The sequence below is a fragment of the Melopsittacus undulatus genome, chromosome Z (genome assembly GCF_012275295.1).
Source record: "Melopsittacus undulatus isolate bMelUnd1 chromosome Z, bMelUnd1.mat.Z, whole genome shotgun sequence".
Taxonomy (NCBI): Eukaryota; Metazoa; Chordata; class Aves; order Psittaciformes; family Psittaculidae; genus Melopsittacus; species Melopsittacus undulatus.
In genome coordinates this window covers 30,871,058-30,886,007 of record NC_047557.1, presented here as the reverse complement: position 1 = coordinate 30,886,007, position 14,950 = coordinate 30,871,058, and the positions used below count along the sequence as shown (strand labels likewise).

Genomic DNA, 14,950 nt, shown 5'->3' with positions numbered 1-14,950 from the left:
CTTGTTTAGTCTCATACTTCTTTTATACATATTTTCTGGCAGATCGGAATAACATGTTAAAACATTAAATTGTGTCTGTACACTGCATGTAGTCTGTATGCGAGATATAGTTTCTTTTTTTGTATATGTTATTACCTTTTTCTGTGTTTTGTTCCAGTTCGACGGGTCCCACCGAGGTTCTCTATCCCCCCTACCAATCATGAGATCATGCCTGGCGGGAGTGTAAATATCACGTGTGTTGCGGTGGGGTCACCAATGCCATATGTGAAATGGATGCTAGGAGCAGAAGATTTGACACCTGAGGACGATATGCCAATAGGGAGGAACGTCCTTGAGCTTAATGATGTCAGGCAGTCTGCAAACTATACTTGTGTTGCTATGTCTACCCTTGGTGTTATAGAAGCAATAGCACAGATAACTGTCAAAGGTATATCCCAAGAACATATATTTGGACATAATTCAGTCTTTTCTTTCATTCATTGCCATATTCTGAGCAAATACTTTTAACTGAAAGGGACTAAATGCCTCTCACCTTGTAAATCAAGAGAGTAAATATTCCAGCTAATCAATGGCATGAGACAAAAAACAGATTTAAACAGCAGTAATAATAGTAATAAATAAATTAATCATAATGTTCCATTATTCCTCTATGTCTAGCTCCCAGCCTTCATTTCGAGTAAATAAAGGATCTTGGAATCTTGCATATACTTGTCAACAGCAGGAGCCTTTAAAAAACAGTCATTTGATTTTTATTGTTGCTGAGTGTCCAAGTATCATGTTCACTGAGTATTTGGAAACTAGAGGTTTCAAAAATACCTTAAAATTTGATTGTAATGGTGAACTGTCTGCTTGTAAGATTCCTCTTCTGCATATGTTTATAGAATCTATTGAGAAAGTGAATATCATAAATTAATATCAGATAAAACTTACACTACAAAACTTGAAGATTTTCTGACAGATTTCTGGAGTAAATCACAACTGCCAAAAGCTTTTCCTGAACAAACTGTACCTTCTTTCCATTCCAATCTTCCTGTTTTGTTTTTGTTGTTGTTTGTTTTGTTTTTTAAGCTTCTTATTGTAATAACCGAGGCCTAATATTGCATGGTGCTAACTGCATTTTTTGTTGTTTAGCTTTACCCAAACCTCCTGGAACACCTGTGGTGACAGAAAGCACAGCAACAAGCATAACATTGACTTGGGATTCTGGAAACCCTGAACCAGTTTCCTACTACATAATCCAACACAAACCCAAAAACTCTGAGGAGCCATATAAGGAAATTGATGGGGTGGCAACAACACGCTATAGTGTGGCTGGCCTAAGCCCATATTCAGAGTATGAATTTCGGGTAGTTGCTGTAAATAACATTGGGCGAGGGCCACCTAGTGAACCTGTGTCAACAAGGACTTCAGAACAAGCACCTTCAAGTGCACCACGCAATGTTCAGGCCCGCATGTTGAGCTCCACCACTATTTTGGTACAGTGGGAAGAACCTGAGGAACCTAATGGACAAATACAAGGTTACAGAGTTTATTACACCATGGACCCCACTCAACATGTCAACAGTTGGATGAAGCACAATGTGGCTGACAGTCATATTACCACTATTGGAAATCTGGTACCCCAGAAAACATACTCCGTGAAGGTCCTTGCTTTTACTTCTGTTGGGGATGGGCCACTTTCTAGTGACATTCAAGTCATCACTCAAACCGGAGGTAAGTTAGCAATGAGCAGAATAATAGATGCAGAAATTTTGCAGAGAGAGAATTTGAATTTAAAATACTGAAAAAAAATGTCTTCCTCTTGAGGATAGCCAATTTATTCAAGCAGCTTTTGCAGATAACCTTTTCTCTACTCCACAGTGTGGATGATCTTTGAAGAGGGGGAATTATCCCATCACACTTTCATTTCTTTTTCCATCGATTCCTAGAAGTTTTACTGAAGTTTAACTGAAGTCTCAGGGAGACCTTCATTGTAGAGGTCGACGAATGTTATGGCTTGTATTTGGCAGTGCTGTGTGCACCGAAAGTGCTTGTCAAGTAGTTCTTCAGTTTTCTTTCACGAGTTACCTGTGTTGGTAGATTTTGTTCAAGTGGTGTGTGGTTCCCTTATGTTCACTACTGAGCCTTGCTTTTGGAAATTTATCATGTATGCGCACTGCATGTGTATTCAAATAGTTGAACATGTAAACGTGAAAGCATAAAAAAACCCAACAAACCTTTGTATAGATTCAAGCTAGCAGTTGTGTACACTTTGGATTTATAAATCAAATCTGGCCTACCTCTACAAAGAGCATACCACAAGGACACAATTTTCTTGGTTTATGTTTGCAGATAATTTGTTTTGTTTTTGTACAGGTGTTTTACGCCCATGAATTAGTTTTATTTGCAAAGGACAAACAAGCATAGAGAAAAACATTACAGAAAATTGTTATGAAATCAAAAGTGAGTAGCTCTGGTGGAGCTACACTGCAGAAAGTGGTTTACTATAGAAATAAAGGCTCCATTTGTTTACCAGTTGAGACAGCCATATGAATTATTACTGTAGGTCAGTGATTATCTACAAATATTATACAATACTACTTGATTTTTTGTTTGTTTTTTTTTTAGTACTGGAAAATTTCTAGTTGGAGAATCTAGCAGCCCTGAAATTCTTAAAAAAAGAGTTTCTCTAAAATGTAACTGAAGACAATAATGTTTTATTCACTTTGTATTTCTTCATTTTACCAATATGTATTTAATAAAAAGAACAGAAGTTGAGGTATTGACCTAGAACCTTTCTAAATATGTTACAAAAAGGTCTAGGTGTTACTTTTTGCCGTATCTCAGCTGAGAAGTTACTAAATTAACTTTTTTAGGCCTTCTTGTGGTACTTTAAAATGCCTCTGTGTACTCGCAAATGTACATATGCAGTTGTAATCTTTTTCAGGAACTAGGTTTTTTACTGACACCCAACTTCATGAATTCATGGGCAAAAAGCCTTTCAAGAAGAAGGTGTAGTAAGATCCTCATCTGTGCTTTCACTTTGAACAGTGAACCTTTTCGATTAGCAAGAGTTTGTCAGTGGCTTCCCCAGAGAACGATGAGGCAATTGAAATAATGTGCACTGAGGCTCAGCTGGACTAGTCTAAGTTACATGACTTGCTGAGGTCACTTCAGAAAATCTCTGTTTATTAAAAGCTTCATAGAACTTGCCATTAAACATGCTCATCTGTTTCCAATTACTGTTGCAATCTGAAGAAATTATGACATTAACAGTGCAGGAGGGATTCTCAATACTTTTTCAGCTTTGTAACAGTTGACTTGAAGTTGTTTATTTGTGAATATCTTAAAAAACAAAACCAGAAATGTGGCATAAGGAGTCATTTTACTGCTTGAAATACAAATGTTTTAAGTCAGAAAAGAGAAAAGTAGCTGAGAAAGTCTAGTGCAGTTCTCCAGTTCAGTGTACATTTAAAAATGAAGGGTGTCCCATCTTCCTATCCAGCAGTTTCTGTTCAGTGAACACTGCAGAATAAAATGTCCTCTTTGCTCTTCCCTCCATATTTGCTGCAATCTAAATCTAAATATGATTGTTTTGGTTTAAGTCTCTCTCAAGCTTGAAATTCATCCAGATAAATATAGTGAATTATAGAGTGCCATTTAAAACCAGCAGAAATGCATTTAATGGAAACATATGTAAAGAGTAAATGTAGGAATGGGGTGGTGATTTTATTTTATTAATTATTTTTTCTTTTTTTTTTTTTGAAGCAAAGAAGCTTGTCATTTTAAGCATGTAGCTTAACTCTTATGATTACTTTGGGGACATTAGAGTATATCTACACCAAAACCTGATTGACAGCTGTGACTTATAGGTGCTGTTAGCCTAGTTTCCTTCAAAGCTTTCATCCCTTCTGTGTGTTCTGATCTTTAGGGAGAGATTACAGAAAATTAATAATTTGTTTTAGAAAAGCCTGTTTACAAGAATCTTTGCTGTCTTCGTACAGCAGAATTAACCTTTTGAAATGACTGTATGAGTGCCTTGTCACTTCCAAGTCTGCTGAAACTGCTAGTGAAAACTATGTTTCTAATTTAAATACTAGAAACATATAGTTTGAGGGGAAGAGAAGGAACCATTTTTCAGGGAACTGAACAGAGAAAAAAAAAAAAAGGAAAATGTTTTGTTGTTTGTGTTTTTTTTCCCCAGTATTCTGCTTAAGCATTTTAAAGGAAAAGTCATGTCCTATTGCCTAGCTGTTTTCAGCAGTGTTTTTTTTTTTTACTGTAACAAGACATAAAGAAATTGCATTGCCAGAAAATATCTGTAGAAATGAGACTTTTGAGTAAGGGAAGATCAATTCCGATAGGCTGTATTCTGCATTTTTGATCAAAGGATTTGATTCTGCTGAGGACAGATCAGGGTATTATTTGAGTGAATTTTAGAGAAATATCAGTATATGCTTTAGCGTTATACTTTCATGCTTTTTCTTCACTAGAAAAAATAAAAAAAGCTCTGTTGCTTTGTTCCCATTTAGCTGCTCAGGACACACTTACGTATCTTCGCATATTGCCTTCCCTTGCTTAAACTGGTCAGAAGCACACATGTTTTCTGGACAGTACTTTTAACCTGTGTGTACTGGGAAAGTACTTGAGCTTTAAACTGAATGTCTGAGTTTTGGTTTGGTTGGTTTATAATGTGCAAAGAGAGGATGCTTCTAAAGAAATTCAGAGATCGTGTTTTTATTCTGAGCATAAGTAGAAAAAGGTGAGAAGTACACAGCATCTGTCAGGTAGCAGATTATTGAGAAAGGGGATATATATACTGGGAAGTGGATGTCTACGTGTAAGTGTATGCTTCTTTAAACAAAAACTTACAATATAAAACATACTGTTAATTTTAAACCAAGGATTGGCAGTGCTTTGAAGACTATGGATTATTATAGCTATGAAAAGCTGATCTTTTGAACATGTGGAAAAGGACAGTGATGAAAGGGTCAGGTATATGACTTGCAGAGCACATAAGCAGAACCTTAGCTTAAGGGAAATTAATTACTGGTTCTGGAGCTCTTATTGTAAAAGACATTTGGAAATTCAGAGAAAGGGAGTGTGTAGCAAACGTACAGTTCTGTATTGTAGCAAGCTGTCTACTTTGCCGTTTTTATTTTTTTCAAGGCCAGGTTGGACCAAGCCTTGCATGGCATGGTTTAGTGTGACGTGTCCCTGCCCATAGCAGGGGGGTTGGAACTAGATGATCTTAAGGTCCTTTCCAGTCCTAACTATTCTATGATTCTATGGAATGGGGAATCCTCATGTTTCTGAAACTCCACAGGACTAGTGTCCTAGTGAAGCATTTAATGGAAATAGACTTGCAGAAATGAAGGGCTGAGAGCATGAAGCTGGAAACTCTAACATGATGCAAAGAAGCATGTAGAAGAAGAGTAATTTGAAGCCAATGTTGGGGCAGGATTGTTTTAAGTGGCAAAATTCCCTTTAAGGTGCATTTCTCTGGGGATGTAGGAAAAAATATTTCAGCTTTTGAATAAACCCTGTTCTCTCAAAGCACAATCAAATTCTGTTAAGTATCCCAATCTCTATGTTTACTTTATTTAAATGCTAACATGATGAGACCAATATTGAAGGTCTCACCTTCAGACAGGGATCTTTCTGGTTTTTAATCTCCCAGTTCTGATTTTTGCAAATACATGGATGAGCACTGAAAATGTACACATACTACTTTTGTCACAGAACTTAGGTACGGAATAATGTATCTTCAGATAATTTCAAGACGACTCTACTGCCACTCTGTAGAAATAGAATGTAGACAGAATTACTGTGAAGAGCAATTTGTCTCTTCACTGTGTTCTCTAGTCAATTCATACAAGACTATGTGGACTATGTCCTTAAGACTGACCAACATGTTATTTTATTCTGTGGGCTCCCTCAGAGTTACAGTTACACATATTATGTTAAGAAAGTGAGTTCTGGGTTTCTAGTTATTTTTCACGAAATATGCTAGGCTTTTTGGACATTTAAAAGGTAGTTAATGTATTTCCAATACTGTGGCTCTGTGTTTGGTATTGCAGAACTACAAGCCTCAGCTATTTTCAGACTCTTTTGAAGTGGTTATTTCTCGTTTAGCAGAAAGATGGAGAGCACGATGCACATACATTTAACACATTACCCATTTTATTTTGTAATTATATTCCATGATAATTTGGCTTTTCACAAATGCAGTTATTGTTTTAAAAAACAAAACCTCCAGAGCACATTAACTCTTCAATTGTAAGAGCTTCTCTGTAGAGCTTCATGCTTCTTCCAGAGCAAGCAGAAGCATGAACTCCTGGTCCCTTTCAGTTGTGAAATGATTTTGAAGTCTCTTGATCAATCTATTATCCTTTGCAAAACAGATTTCTAACTGAACTGAATGAGCTTTTGCTAGGTATGGATTTTACCATGTTATGAAGCCCTTTCTAGTCTGGAGACCCTCTTCTGTTTCCACCATTATTTGCAAACCCAGAACAACCCTGGAGTGTTTTTCTGGTTTCTTCAGCCAGCTGAGGACCTGTGCAGGGAACTAAAATGACTTTCCACATGTGAGATCTCATTTTATTATTCTGTTCTGGTACTTGAACTAGGGATAGACATAAAACCACATATGAGGGGCAAGGTCCATAAATTTGTATTTCTGGTTATCCAGCAATAAACATGGAGGACTAGGCAAGCAAAAGTGTAGAACATGGTATGAAGTTTTAAAAAGAGTAATTCTGGATTTTGTTCTTTGTTCTGTCACTACACTGTGCTACCTAAGTTATGTCATGTTTACAATAAAGAGATAAGAGGTATACTTTGTACACAAGGAAGTTACGGGGCTTAATGTATGTTTGTTGAGCACACTGACCTCAAACCAGAAAAGACAGAAAAGAAAATATTCAGAGGCTGCTCATGCAGTAAACATCTATTCAGTGAGCTGACTGTGTACAGCACTGATATGGAAAGTGAGATTTGATCTGTGAAATTAAAAACACTTCAGCAAGAGTATAAAGACCACTTAATGGATTTTCTAGTCACCCTAGGCTTTTTCTGTCTCTGAAAGAGACCAGTGCCCTCTGTCAGCTCCTCCAGTTTGGCATAGTTCCAATGTGCCATTGAAGAATTTTTTGAACAGATGTTGTGTGTTCTAGGCATAAATCCTAGAGTTTAAAAGTTATTATTCCACTTTCTTATCTGGTACATTTTCTTTGGCTTGAGCCTTGGTTTCCGTAGTTTATCAGCAATACAATTTGTTTAGTTTCTGTTATCTTGTTTGTATTTTCTTTCTTCTTCAACTTTTTCTTCTCCATCTATTTGGAACAATGCAGATTTCCCTGTCACCTCTTTCTTTTGTCAGTGTTTTCAGCTTTAGAGTAGCATAACTGTGGTTGAAGAATGTGAGGGGAGACTAGCTTTTGCAGCAAGATGTTATTTTGACAAACAGCATTTGGGAAAATTCAATTAACCATCAACTTGTCTTATAAAATGATAGAGAATTGCAGACCAAAGACCATAAAGGTTAGGGTTTCTTTTTTTAAGGAATTATTGGAGGATGAGTGAGAGTCAGGAAATATCCTTTGTTCTCCATTTGCTGCCATATTTATCATAACAGATGGCACCAACCTTCATATGGATCACTTGACCAATTTTTATTACTATTAAATTATTAATATTACTGTTACTGCCTGGCTGTGTTCTGCAATTCATATATCCATACATTAAGCACAAATCATAGCATCACAGAACAATGCAGGCTGGTAGGGTGATCTGGGGAGGTTTCCAGACCCAGTCTGCCAGAGCAGCCTCAGCCATAAGGTTAAACTGGGCTGCTCAGGGCTTCACCCAGCTGAGGCATAAACCTTCCCAAGGTAGGTCCAAGCTCCGTGAGCCCCAGTTCAACCACTAGGTTGTCTTTGTGGGTAAAAGGCTTCTTTTATCCAACCTGAGCCTCTTGTATTTCAGCTTGAGTAGCTGCTTCTTGCCCTTCTGCCACATACTGCTGTGTAGAGCCTGGCTGCATCTCTGGTCCCATCACTCAGTGCTGGACATGCTGGTGGGTGCCCCCAAAAGCTATCCTTTCTCTCAGTTGAATCAGCCCAATCGTGCAGGCTATCCTTGCAGGGCAAGTGCCCAAACCCAGAGCCATCTTGCTGAGGCCAAAAAACAGATGCAGTACCCATGTATTCTGAAGTGCATAGAGCAGACAGTCCCTGCACCCCCATCTCTCAGGCCCATCTTGTGCTCACACTACCCCAGGCACCACCGGCCCTTGTTGCTACCTGAGCACTCAGCTGGCTCCAGTGCATCTTGCTGCCTGCCAAGGCTCAGGGCCACCCCCACCACAGCTCCCTGTTCCCATCAATCACAGTCTGAATCCCTGCAAGTCTTTGCCTACCAAGGACAGGGCTTGCTGAACTTCATGGGAAGTACTTCCCTGCTCTCCAACTCCCTCTTAGCAGCATCCTTGTCTTAGGGTGTGTCAGCTGGTCCCCTTCCAGCTTGATGTCATCTGCAAACCTGGGCCATGTGCCCTCCATCACCTCCTCCAGGTCAGTGATAGAGATGTCAGACACACATGGCACAGATAACATGAGCTGCTGTTTGACCTTCTGTGACCAGGCTAAGATGATTTTATAATTCCAACCATGTTGCTTAGTTACTTTACCAAAATACTCTTTTCCCTATTCTTTGACACACACTGAGGCAAATCATGGTCAGTTTTACAAGGTCAGTTTTTTTTTTGTCAGATGAAACAAATAACATGCCTACAGCCAGCTATCCACCTGAGTTTCATTACATAGATTTGGAACAACCTGTAGCAAAATGAAAACTTACAAAAAGCTGCCTAGACTCCAGATTTTATTACTAAGTTTAGTCAAGCCTGCAGTGGGGTTCCACATCCACATGAGCCATGTTCAACAGGAGGAAAATCTGCAGCTGTTGTCTGGTTGTTACTCAGGAGTGGTTTGAGTCAACTAACACAAAAAATTCTAATATTCACCTAATAAATGCATTTTTACAACTATGCTATAGATTTGTGAAGTTAAAGTTTAATCTAGTAGTACTTCAGAATCTGTTTCAGTCAGGAATTATCCAGTCACCCCACTCTATCCCTCTTAATTTCAAATCCATTCAGTTTTCAGAGGATGAAATTATAAGCATTTCTGTCAAAAATACTTTTCTGATATTTCCTGTAATTGCTCCCTGTGCTTTGTGATTTTTTTTTTTCTCTTTTGGATTTTGCAGTACTCAGGAAATGGTCTCTTTTTTATACCAGGCATATTTCAGAAAAAAATAGCTAATCACTGCTATCCTTTTTTTGCTCCCATGAAGTGAACTGGTCACCTGTTCACTCATTCATTCCCTCAGGAAAAGTCATTATCCTTCTACACCTTTCCGTTTCTATTTTGTCCTGTTTTGGAAAAAAAAAAAAGAAGAATAGTAGGAACTTGTAACCTCCATACAGGAGCCTGAATATGTTGTTTGTTGAGGAACTTGTAACCTCCATACAGGAGCCTGAATATGTTGTTTGTTGACAGGTATCTGTCCAAAGTCAGGTATCAAGCCTCAACCAGTGTACCCAAGGGTAGTATTATCCTCAGAGTGACGTTCTGTAGAAATCTGGGGACGATAAAAATTACAATCACTAATTTTTTTTACCATATTCTCCATGGTGTTTCTAAGTCTTCTACTGTACATCAGAAACATACTTTGTAATGCTATTAATAAAACTGTACTCCAAAAAATTATTGTGAAACAGTCTCTGTTGTCACATCCTACTTGTGCCTGTTCTCAGTAAGTGTTAAGAAGTGCATCCCGCATTTTTTTTTCCTTAAAAAAAAAAAAAACATGACATATTTTGTTCTTGAAAAACTAGAAATGCTGTAGAAATCTGTTTGATGCCTTATCGACAGCACTATTAACTGAAAGTAATGCTTTAGAACTTGGGTGCTAAAATTATGAGGTGCATTTCAATGAATTATATTTTGCTGTCATCTCCCAGACAACCTTATTATTTGCCATAGATTTGCAGAAGCAAATGAGGGTAACATCAGTCTAAATAATTTCTGTGACCAGTACACAAGGCATAACAACAGAGAATGTTCTTGACTACTGAAATCAAAGTTGTATTTTTATTTCTTGCAATTAGAAAGTGTAGTTACTAGAAATTCAGCTGTATTGGTAAAAATACTAGTCATTAAAGGGGTAGAAATGTCACTTCTTACATTACTGGATATCTTTTCAGCAGGTTATAACATCTTCACATTACAAAAGTATTCAATATTTAGGTATCCTCTTAAAGACCAGGTTGTATTTAGTATCATTGTTATTTATGAGCTGAGCAAACCAGCTTCAGGTATGTATAACGGTTTTAACATTTTCTTCTTGACTATTCCAGCCAATCTTACATGATTCTAGCATTTTCCCATATGCACAGACACATATATATACAAATATATGTTCAATGTTTCACACATAAACTATTAGATTTCTGGTATTCATCACCAGGCTTCTGTTCAATTGTATTTTGGTTCTGTGCATATTATTTATACTGCAAAGCATTTAATTGAAATCCTTGATAATTTGTAGTGTGTGAATTAAATATATCATTATTCTTTTCTGAGCTCAGGTTAATTTATTTCATAGTATACTTAATCAATTTGCTTAAGTTCAGTAAATTCAGTGAAAATAGTATTGTGTGAAATATTCAGACAATAGTTTAAAAGATTTGAAACATAAGTATTGAAGCAGCCAAATAAACAATTGGCAACACTGCTCAACTTTTTCTTTAGTGCCTGGTCAGCCACTGAATTTCAAAGCAGAACCTGAGTCTGAAACAAGCATACTGCTTTCCTGGACACCTCCACGCTCTGATACCATTTCCAGCTATGAACTGGTTTACAAAGATGGAGAGCATGGGGAAGAGGTAAGGCTATATATCTTTTAAATACTCCGTAATGAGTCAGACATGGAATAATGCAACTGTTGAAACTGATGGATTTGTAACTTTCTTTAGTACAAATGCCTTGATGTTCAACAGTTTGTTAAACCTAGCAGTAAGCCTAATGGTAGTAGATTGAGAGTGTGTAAACAGCAGAGCATGCTGTTGATGATTACCAGCCAGTGGAACTTCACTGTTAACGAGTTATCCACAGAAGTTTCATCTGATTTTTCAGCCATTAATCATGCCTCTCTAAGCCTGTTCTTCTACAGTGGCTTGGAAGCAAACTCATGAAGATTTTTTGTGCTTATACTTTGGACTTTGAAGTCTATTTCAGCTTTGGAAAATTTTTGTTTCTCTTTGCCACTGTCCAATAGTCCCCAGGCTTCTCTAATCTATCAGTAGTATTTAAGAAGAAATAAAGATAAAAACCTACAATGGCCATTTTCTGTACCATTATTTCTTAAAAGAATTTTTAGTTTGCGTGACTCTGTGGTGTTAGTATCATAACTGTTCTCCCGATAGGAAAACCATGTGATATTGCCAGGTGTCCCAGACAAAAGAAAGAAGCCGGCAGTCTCAGAAGGCAGCAGGAGAGTGTCAGCCTCATTGATTTCTCCTGCATCATCAGCTCATTGCTGATGCTTCTACCGAGTTTATGTTTATGGTGGCTTCACACACATTATGTCGATGCATAAGCTTTCTTTTGTGGAAGAGGGCCAGATCCATATTTCACCTCCAAATGGGATGCAGGCCCCTGCTTAATAAGCTACCTTTTGGAAGAACTTGCTTCTTGAAAATTTGAACACAAATTCAACTATCAGGTTATACCCATTTTACTCATAAAATTACTCAGATTAGAAAATCCTATAGTTTACTCTCACAATAAGTTGCTAAAAGTAAGCTTTTGTTCATCTCTTAGTGTCTGAAAATCCTTTTATACTTTGTACACAAATGTTACTTCCTCAAACAAACAGTATTTCTGGCTCTGAGTTTCACCTATTAAGCTGTTGCCTTTAACAAATACTCTTCCTTAATGTGTGTTTGTCAAAAATAATATAATTTTCAGTTTAGTTTTATTCTGTTCTGAGTTACATTCTTGAATTTAGATTTTTCTCAACTGAGTTGTCATCAGAGAATAAAAACACGTCTTCTATACTCAAAATATGGAATTCAGAATCTCTGAATATTAATCAAGACTTCTTATTACCCATCTTTAGCAACGGGTTTCCACTGAACCTACTACATCTTATCGCTTGCAAGGCTTAAGGCCAAACAGCTTGTACTTATTCCGTCTAGCTGCCCGTTCTCCACAAGGTCTGGGTGCTTCAACAGCGGAAATCTCAGCGAGAACCATGCAGTCAAGTAGGTGTCCTTCCTTGCTGCGTTTATTTCCTTGTCTTGTATTCTCAGAGAGATCAATCTCACTGGTCCAGAGATGCAGCAACAGAAAAAAAAAATATAAAAAATGCAGCATTCCTGGTGCTTAATACAACAAAAGAGTGCTTAAAATGTATATTTTTGTAGGTGTATTGTGATCTAATTAATATATGAATGACTTTTACATAGTTTGAGAAAAAATCTCTGTAAACCAGTGTCTAAGGAGGCATACTGCTATATAATGTCATGCTGACATCATAATATTTTATTTATAACAGGATAAAATGTTTTATCATTCCATAGATACACATTAACAACAATCCTCCACCCTTAAAATTCTATCTACCCAGTCTGCAGATTTCATGTAATACGAGGTTGTTCCTGAAGTACAAAAAATTTGTAGAGTGGGTCAGTTTGAATATTTCAGACTGTATCAAAAATTTCCATGTAACTATTTTTCTGTAGTAGCTTAGTGTTCTGATTTTTAGGCAGATTTTTTTTAATCTAGGCTTTTTATGGTACTCAGTAACTTTCTTACAGCAGTAGAAAAATTGTTTTCTCACTGTATGCCTATGGAAACAATGTCATGAAAGTCAGAAACTTTGTCTACAAATGAGATGCAAAAAAAGTCAGAGATTATATATACATTTTAAAATATTTAAATTAAGACCTAATCAAAACAATCAGATATTTCAGGGATGATGTCCATAAGTGCAACTCTTGCCAGATAACTTAATGCTTTCCTGACAGTTTGCATTATAGTGTGTGATTTTAAAACTTGGTGCAATTCTTTCAAATTAAATGGCCTTTTCTTAAAGTAATATTATTCCAAACAGAAAATTCAGATTCACAATTCACATGATGCTTTTTAATTTCCAGTCATGACAGATATGATGATGCATTTCTTGTTTCTGTTATGTATTAATAGTAATTAGTATGACTATAGGAACAGTGCTGCAACCAAAGCTAAATATGCTCCGAAAGCATTTCTAAGGTATTTGGGATAAGTATAATAAGCAAATATATAACACAGCGCTAGATTTTGACATAGTGGCAAGGCACCTTTTAAGTAATCCAGAATCAGTAATTTGGTGAAGGAAAATGGTATTTATTCTGGGAGCCATTTCAGCTACTTATAATGCTCATTCTCTTATATTGGGTGAAGATTGCTTAGACTGTATATAAAATAAATATGCAAGCTACAAGCCTGCATGTTCCATGCATAAACACATTGTCATTTTCCCTTCCTTGAACGCAAGAATGTTACACTTTTTTTCAGCCTTCTTCAAATAGTAGGAAAATCCAATTCATTTTGGTGTCCAGACCCTGGTTATTTAGTGAAAAGATTGCAAAATCTTTTTTTCACTATCTGGGTGTTTTGAGAAAAACATATATGTATTAATAAAACGGGTTACACAAGTAACCTACAGATTATCTTTAGTTACACAAATGTAGTATTGTGCATTTTCAGAGTATAATGGACTAAAAATTAATAAACTTTTATGATTTTATTAGCAATATTCACCAGCATATGCTATTGCCTTTCATCTTGCTTTCAGAGGAAGATGCTACAGATGCTATTTCTTTACATATAAGATCCTTAAGGAAAATTTTACTTTTATCTTGTTTACTGCACAATTCGATTGTAGAAGGGGACTGACATGTTTTGAGTACTTGACTACTGAATTAGTCTAAAAAAAAAAAACCCAAACACAACAAATATGATAATCTATCCCCCTCATCCACCTTTTCTAGTTGGTTGAAATGCTGGTACATTCCCTCCTGTTTTCCCTTCAGGAAAGCAGAGTATCATACCGAGTAAAAAAACATTGATCCTTGTAGAAGAGCTGTACGGAACCAAAACATAAATGCAGTAGGTTACAGAAGAGTCCTAGATCTTCTTTGCTGGGTTTTTTTTTATTTATTTTTCTTTTTTGATATGCCTAGTATAAGTACCAGAATTCTATTTATTTCTTTTTTTCCCACAAGAAATGGGAAAGAAAAAAAGTAGACAAAACAAAAACAAAACAACAATAAAAGTGATCTTGCACCCAAAATTTGTGTTTTCCTTACGAGAGAGAAGGCAGAAATAGGATGTCTATTACTTCTGCCTGTGAATTTGAACTATGGCTTCTTTTTTGAATGAATCATCTCAGGTAGAAAGCTGGATTTTGCTAAATCAAAGTGCATTTAAGCACATAAATGCATACCTAACTTTCAGTACTTGAATTGCCTCACTGAAAGCAGTGAAATGACATCCACATTTAAATGCTCTGGAGCACAGAAAAGGTAAATATGCTGCAGACTCCTTTGAGTACAAATCTGTAAATGTGAGCACTTTTGCTCTGGAAGATTGGTGCTGGTGAGCAGAGATGAAACCAAGTTAGAATTTCTCACTGTCCTGGTGTGCTGAGCTTGTGAACTCTGTAAAATGAATACTTGCTTTCTTGATACATTGTCTGGGGGTAGATTTTTTTTTTCCCTGTAGAGGTTACCTACATTACTGGTAGGATTTAATTCTTTGCTAGCAAAGGTGTCTCCAAGAGGAGTTAAAAAAATAAAACTGACAGCTGATCTAGGGTAAGTACAAGTTACAGTCAGAGTCAACAAGCCTGTCACTTG

General features: G+C 36.7%; 1 protein-coding gene across 1 annotated transcript in view; it reads left to right on the top strand.

The window, feature by feature from the left end:
- Positions 1-14,950, top strand: part of PTPRD (protein tyrosine phosphatase receptor type D) — a 303,359-nt gene that overhangs the window by 164,905 nt on the left and 123,504 nt on the right. The window contains exons 9-12 of the mRNA XM_031054317.1: positions 158-427; positions 1,132-1,713; positions 10,800-10,933; positions 12,169-12,313. Coding sequence (XP_030910177.1) covers positions 158-427; positions 1,132-1,713; positions 10,800-10,933; positions 12,169-12,313 — 1,131 coding nt within the window. The remainder of the gene's footprint in view (positions 1-157; positions 428-1,131; positions 1,714-10,799; positions 10,934-12,168; positions 12,314-14,950) is intronic.